Source organism: Hordeum vulgare, chromosome 1H (genome assembly GCF_904849725.1).
Source record: "Hordeum vulgare subsp. vulgare chromosome 1H, MorexV3_pseudomolecules_assembly, whole genome shotgun sequence".
NCBI lineage: Eukaryota > Viridiplantae > Streptophyta > Magnoliopsida > Poales > Poaceae > Hordeum > Hordeum vulgare.
The window spans coordinates 178518028-178525727 of NC_058518.1; the positions used below are offsets into that span (position 1 = coordinate 178518028).

Consider the following 7700-nt stretch of genomic DNA (forward strand, 5'->3'; position numbering starts at 1 on the left):
AGGTGCGCCACTAGCATCACGCCATTAGATGGTGCGTCATTAGTATATGGTATACTAATGGCGCACTGCCTGATGCGCCATTAGTATAGCTCATGATGCGCCATTAGCATCTGGTATACTAATGGCGCACGAAAGTGCCGGATGCGCCACTAGTATGAATATTAGCTCATGGTGCGCCATTAGTATCTGGTATACTAATGGCGCACTAGAAAGTGCTCCATTAGTATAGCTCATGGTGCACCATTAGTATGCCTCCCGGGGCCATATTTACCCATGTGCTCTGGCTTACTAATGGCGCACTAGTTGAGGATGCGCCACTAGTGTGCTTTTTGCAGTACGCCACTAAAGTGCTGAGTGATGCGCCACTAGTATGAATATTAGGTTTTTTTTTCTGATTTTTGCACAGGTTACAAAACATACTAGATCATGAAAGGCGCGCGTTTCCGTGCCCATCCATTTTAAAAATGGATTGATAGGATATTTGTAAATATATAGAAACAAAACATGTAGACAGATTTGTAAAATTTTTGGTCGGTAGCAGCCAAGGAGTGCAGTCGTTGAGCAGTAGGTCCCCAGGAAGAAGGCCTATACACTATCACATTATGAAGAACCATCTATCATAGGATCAAAGTAGTGTCCGCCACTGAACGTAAAGCTCCTTTGCAAACTCTGGAGAAGGCGGGCTTGCTCTTCGGTATCGGCAGCATGAAGGAGGCAGTGGCCGCCCGCTCCCCTCCCGTCATGCAAGTCTGGAGAAGGCGGGCTTGCTCTTCAGTGTCGACGACGGACAACTTCGTCAAGGCCGTCGTGCTTGTCGTTGTTGTGGAGCAGACAGTGGCCGTTATCCCGTGAGCAAGAAAAGTTGCCCTTTGGCGCAGATCCGCTCTTGGGAGGAATCGAACCAAGGGCAGCTGCACAGAGAGGAGAATAAAATAAATCTTAGGAGCAATGTGATTCAACAAACATTATTAAGAGCTATAAATCTCAATCAAGCAGGAGCCTTCAACTTTAGAAGCAGAGCGATTAAACTCACACGTACTTTTAAAGAAATATAAAGAAAAGAATGGCTTGAAGATAAAAGTAATTGGGGCACTAATATATGGCACTGCAATCTTTTCTTCATCGGGGCACTGCTTGCTCGAGCCAGATTGCAAAAGCAAAGCTACTCAACATGACAACAGTACACCCAGTTTTTAAAAGTTTTCAGCTTGGCAAGTGGCAACAACGAGAGCAGACAGCCAAACAAGTTACTACTCTAGTTATTAACAAGCACGTCTATCAGGACATAGAAGCAACGTTGCTGGCCAAAATGCAAAGCACGAGAGAGGTAACAGGATAAATAAAGACCATGGATGATGAGAAGTCTATCAGGGCAGGATTCTACAGAACCTGACTAACCTTAAGTTGCATTTGCACAATTCGAAAGAACTTCTCGATCAGACACAACGACGAAAACTAACTTAGCCCAGCAACCAGCTCTCCGAAAACTGCTTGATGAGACACAATTCTACTCCCTCCGTTTTTAAATATAAGATATTTTAGAGATTCAATTATAAACTACGTACGGATATATATATAGACATATTTTGGAATGTAGATTCCCGCCTCATTTTACTCCGTATGTAGTTCATAGTAAAATCTGTAAAAGGTCTTATATTCATAAACGGAGGGAGTAGGAAACAAACTACCTAGTAACTTGGAGCAAAATAGCAGAACAACTGATAAAGTCTTGAAACTTAGCCCAACTACCAACATTTCTGTCATAAAGTGGAATTTAACCGAGGTGAGTTCATCAGTCGAAACTGAAAAGGCGGGACCATCAAAGAGTTTCTGTAAAGATGATCTTGTATCTATATGACAATCGTCCTACATCATCCACGGTGTAAAAACACAACATGTAGTTAATCAATCATGCACAGAATGGTGAGCAGAACAGACAATCTGCAGATCAAACCCTTCACAGTATCATCCAGTTTACTACACCTTAACGACCAGAAAACAAAATGATCACCCTAAGTTCACGAGTCCAAAGCGAAAGGGGAATACCAAAGACTTCCAGTTAGCAATTTAGCATGATCCTATATTACAATTGCGCTGCATAATCCATGTTGTGAAACACATAATTTGCAGATGGTATGGTAAGCATGACCCGAAAAAAAATTGAAGTACACAAAGAATCTGCAGATTAAACAATCGCAAGATCATCTGCAAACTCAACTTGGTAGGAGTACATCTTAACATATAACAAGAATAAAAATATCATAGAGCATGTTTGGGGCATCCTTGTATGCATGTATAAGATGATTCAGAGTAAAAAATGGAAGTTAAGCGAGCCATCTAGGAGTATATCATAACAGAAGAACAATGAAATTATCACTGCAGTGAGTTTGTGGCATCCGGTCCTGTGCCTCATCATCAAACAAACAAGCTTTTCAAACAGAATCCTAACAACTGAACAACATTCCTTATATGATTCAGAGTAAAAATTGGAATTGAATTGGGCCATTTAAAGAGTAACTGATCCATGCAAGAACAAAATTAGCACAAGCAGCAACAAAAGTTTAGAAACAGTTGGAACAGATCAGCAATGAGATGATCCATCATAATCGCACCAAAATTAACTCAAGTCGTAGTGGATAAGCTAGGCAAGAAGAAAATTCATTAAGGAACAGAGCAACGAGAAGATCATCCAAATTCGCACCAAAATTCATTCAAGTCGTACTGGATAAGCTAGGCAACAACCATTTGGTGCCACAAAATGTGATCAGCAGTAGTAGAACGCAGTACAGTTATACAAACAAACCCTTGTCCAACTCAGCTATGGAGGTCACCGGGGAAGAGAGAGGAGGGGCTGGTGGTGTGGAATTTGGTGCTAGTGTACATTTATACAAATAAATGTGATGTGCACATTTTATTGAATATGTGATTTGGGCCAAAGCAAGTGACATATTTTTTGGAGAATGGGAGAGGCCAAAGCAAGTGAGTACTGCTTTAGTTTTATTGGCGGTTCAACATTCCCATTTGTGAACATTAATTATATTAGTCTACTCCATTTTCTGTTAACAATGGTGGATACATGCTATGTTGTCGGTCGTGCATTACTTTTGTAGTAACAACTGTCATGAACATGGGGGTGCTTTAGACGATGTGCATGGCAGCAGCCGAGGGAATAGAGGAGTGGAGATGGCTCACCATGGGGGTGCTTTAGACGATGCAGTGCACTGCCGTCATGCCATGGAAGGAGCCGGGAGACGTTGCCTCATCGAAGAGGGCGGGAGAGCATAGGCGATGGCTGAGTAATGAAAGGTATTATGAGCATCAGAACAGGTTTGAAGAACATAACTCCGAAAGTATTTTGAAAGTGCTAAGCCAAACAATCAGTAGCAGCTAACAAGTCGGTACTTTGTGAAATTTCTGACGAACTCGGAATAAAAGTATATGTCCAGAACTACCCATCATTTGCTTTCTTCGAGGCTACAGTCCAGTTGTACACTTGAACCCCACATTTAAACTACCAGTATATGATGAACAGAACGAATGTCACATGCGTCAAAGATAGATCTTTCTTCAATAGCATGCAGGTTCCTAGTAACTATCTTAGTTGATCTTAACTTAGAGGGAGAAAAAATTGAAGGACTCTATATATCATCAGTTCTTTTATAAATGAGCAGGTATATAAGCGCAAATGAAAACATGCAGAGCAGAGTATAGTTTAACCTGTAAAATGAGCAGGTATATAACCATCCATTCTTTTGCCTTGTCGAAAATGCTGCCATAGGAAAAAAAAGATAAGATTATTGACAACAAATGAACAAATGCACATTTACAGTATTACATGGAAAATAAAGTAAACATCATAAGGGCATGTAAAGAAATTACAGGGCACAAAGGTTAAATGTCACAAGGGCATATAGCTGCTTGACTTTTACATTTCATGGCCTTTAACAGGGTACTTGTTTGGATGTTCAGTAAACTTACTACGATTAGTAACCACTTTGAAGGTAGCACGACTACTCTGTGAGACTGTAGTAACCGAACCACCTGCCATGAATTCAGCAGTTAGAAATGGTAGCATGTAGGCAGCCAAACCAATTATGGTGTTGGAGAATATAGCATCAGGATGTATTACAGGACCATAGCAGGCCAAAAAATCATGTGGTACGAGCAAAGAACCTATTGCAAGAACAGAGATAAATCCGGCTGTAGTAACACAGGAAATATACATTATTTCTTTCGGGCATGGAGTTTTTGCGCAAGAGATTAAATGCTCCCTCATGTGCTATACAATCAAAACAAATAGTCTTAAAAAAGGAAGTTCATAATTATTCACTATGTGTTCTATTAAACTACAGAATGAGTGACTCACCGTCGCTGGTCGATCGGATGCTGAGGGTCGTGTACGTTGGAGGCTTGGAGTTTGGAGGCGCTGTGGAGCGCTTTTTAACAGGCCGAGGCGATTTGAGCGAGACAGAACCAACCAAAGCGACACCGTGTCGAGCCTCAGCTCAGCTGCACAAACAATTTCTTTAATTCTCTGCAGTTGGATGTACAAAAACAAATGTAAGACTGAGCTCAATACAGACATGCTATTTTGGACATGCATCTATGCAGCCTTCAGTCCACTGGCCGACAAGGTTGGCATCTTGCCACAAACAGTGCATCAATACTATCAAATCCATCGTCTATCACTGTGTAATAACCTGATGGATGTGGAATCATCATGAGCGGTTAACTTAGGCAAGGGGAGGGGATATACCGTGTTGAGGGAATCTGCGCCGAGGTCGGCGAACTTTGTGTCCCCGTTGACGAGGGTGTCTTGGGCGACGGCCAGCTGCCTCTTGACGATCCCGCACACCTTGTCGATGGTGTCCTGCTTGGCCTTTACGTCAAAGGAAGGATTTGCAAATTTAGAGCACATCTTGAGTGACACATCGCCACTATCGTCGTCAGACAAACAAATACTCGTTGAGAGCATTGAGCATGAATTTTGCTGGGAGATGCTCGTTGGAGCATTGAGCTCGAAGATTGAAGAAGACGGTGTAGAATGGAGGAATGTGTGTGCGTGTACCGAGCAGGCCAGGTTGAGGAGGTGCTTGGGCGGAGCCGGCCAGATCGAGATCGACGAAAAGCTCTGCCTCGAGAAGCATGCCGCGCACCGTCGCCAGCTGCTGCTGCTGCTTACCTGGACCCGATGAGCGGGGAAGACGGCCGATCCGGACATGGCGACGAAGGGGGCGGACATGGCGGGCGAATGAGGCACGATGGAGGTGGGTGCTGAGGGAGGAATGAGCCGAGCCGAAAGTGCGGAGTGATCTACCCTAGGTCGCCAGCCCCCCTTGGGCCATGGGGATGAGCGGGAGAGGGAGGGAGGGGAGAGGAGAAGGGAAGGAGACTAACCCAGGGGCTGCGCGGGGAGGTACCCGACGCCGTCGAGGAGCGCGTCCGACGAGGCTCGCCGCTGACGAGGCGGCCGCCGCTGGGAGGGAGAGCAGGAGAAGGGGAGGGACATGGGGGAGAGCAGGAGAAGGGGAGGGATACTTGGTCGATACAGGCACAGGGGCTGCGCGGGGACTGGCAAGGGGATTTTAGCGGGGCTGATAGCAATGGCGCATCTACACAGGTGCGCCATTAGTAATTTTTTTTTATAGTAATGGCGCATCCCCAGGCTGGTTACTAATGGCGCACCGCCAGGTGGTGCGCCATTAGTAGTTTTGTAAAAAAAAATAGTAGTGGCGCACTGGATGAGTGGTGCGCCATTAGTATTTTTACAAAAAAAATTATAGTAGTGGCGCACCGAGTGTATGGTGCGTCAGTAGTGTCCATCACACTAATGGCACACCTGCACATGGTGTGTCACTGCTATATAGTAGTGGCGCACTACTTGTTTGGTGCGTCATTAGTGTCTATATCATCTATAGCCCTTTTCCTAGTAGTGAGAGGATGACGAATATAAATATGCAAAGACAAGCATATTTATAGATGCCACCCTTTCTAATGGGAGACGTCTAGGTTACGAGACTTGACATGAAAATAAAATGTAGTGGAATTGGCATGAAGACTAGAACAAACAAAATAGGGAAGGGTTGGGGAAGATATGACACTAGTGCTCATCACCAGACCGTGTAGGGGAGGTAGTCTAATGACAATGGGACAGACGGTGTTCGTGGAGGTGAAGAGGATATCCCCTGTGCATGGAAAGCATCGGCTTAACACCACTACCAACATAAGCAACGCAGAACCATCTAATCAACAACATCTAACCTAACAAAAAATAAAGACACTTCTAAATAATGGAAGACTATCTACAACCCACTTAACACGAAACAACTCCAACAAGGGGGATGAGCCCATTAGCGGACCCAAGGAGGGAGGAGCAGGGGCTAGCCCCCCTTTCCTCCTGAAATTCATATATACTAGTTTCTATACAAAGCTATAGAAGTCTATGTTTCCATTCAAATTTAATAAGTTTTTAAAGGACATATAAAGATAGCAGATCATCATCAAATTCCCTTTTGTATGACTAGTGCTAATAATCGCTCCTTCTTTGAAATTTTCCCCGCACTTTCTCCTTTGTTTCTATTCTTATAAACATTATTTATATCTTTTTGCTTCCACATGTCATGCACAATAAACACAAATATAGAATTTAAAGTTCGATCAGTAGATAAATACTGTGAAGAAAATAAATAGAAATACATGACAAAATTAGTAAATCATACATTAAATTTTATATAGGTGCACATCCTAAATTAAGCCACACTATCTTATTAAAATGATAAACTTTTCTGTATGTTCAGTCCGAGCATACGAAAGTAAACCAACTTAGGTTTCCATGGACTAGTGGGCTAGGCCTAAATGCACACAAAATTTGGCCTAAAGAAGTCCAGGAATGCTACAATAAATTATTTTCAACTCAACATAATCCTGTCCTGCATATTCAAGCTCTATACACCAAATTTAATTGTTCCCCAATGAAAATGATTATTTCTACAATTTATTCTAAACTTTGCCTTGTTATGACCGAAAAAAGAAATATGGAACAAGATGAACAATTTAGATCAAGTTCTATACAAGTCTAGATTGTAACTTAGTCCACTCCCCTAATCAATAATAAAGTTTCCTTTGAACTACTTGCATTGCTACAATACTCCCTATCGATTGATTTTCCCAATATACAATGTTATAATGAATCTAAGAAATGATTTTTAAATATGTGTTCATGGGTTATGTGTAGCTCTACACAAGACAATGTGCCATGTGGCACTATCCATTCATTATTCAGCCTCTCTCCTGAAAGCACAATCACTCCTATAAACCAAGGATTGACACAGAGGTTTAGCCAATCACCCACAATTTGAGTGAGGAAAAAATGTTTCTTTCTTTCTCTGATGTCAGGGGAAGCTGTACAAGCATTTATATATGCAGATACGGGACGAGCCAAGGGGGAGAACTAGGTGCTCACCTTGGGGCAGATGGGGCAGAGGGGCCGGAAGTAGGCCAGCGGCGGTGCAGCTGCTTCGCTGTCCTGCAGCTGCCTCCAACACCGGCAAAGGTGGTGCCAGGATGTGGTGGTGCCGACGGTAGCAGCGCTATGGCACGGGAGTAGAGGGGGGACTGGCGGAGGTGGGGACCGAAGAAGGTGAGGACCAGTGCTGCGGGGAGGCGGGTGGTAGGGTGCCGGTAGTGACGGGTGCGACGGA

At 43.5% G+C, this 7700-nt stretch overlaps 1 protein-coding gene across 3 annotated transcripts; it reads right to left on the reverse strand.

The window, feature by feature from the left end:
• Window positions 1-456: 456 nt before the first annotated feature.
• LOC123428183 lies at window positions 457-5546 on the reverse strand. Of its 3 annotated transcripts, XM_045112376.1 has the most exons (7): window positions 5069-5382; window positions 4757-4879; window positions 4367-4534; window positions 3979-4041; window positions 3718-3769; window positions 3193-3292; window positions 822-911 (listed from the first exon to the last, which is right to left on the reverse strand). In XM_045112376.1, the coding sequence occupies exons 1-6, from the start codon at window positions 5240-5242 to the stop codon at window positions 3228-3230; spliced, it is 645 nt and encodes a 214-aa protein (XP_044968311.1). In that variant the 5' UTR covers window positions 5243-5382; the 3' UTR covers window positions 822-911; window positions 3193-3227. The 3 variants fall into 3 exon arrangements, with proteins under 3 accessions (XP_044968317.1, XP_044968306.1, XP_044968311.1); XM_045112382.1 differs by lacking the exons at window positions 3193-3292; window positions 5069-5382 and adding an exon at window positions 5398-5546 and having other exon boundaries at window positions 457-911; window positions 4367-4509; XM_045112371.1 differs by lacking the exon at window positions 3193-3292 and having other exon boundaries at window positions 457-911; window positions 5069-5378.
• Between the last annotated feature and the right edge of the window lie 2154 nt (window positions 5547-7700).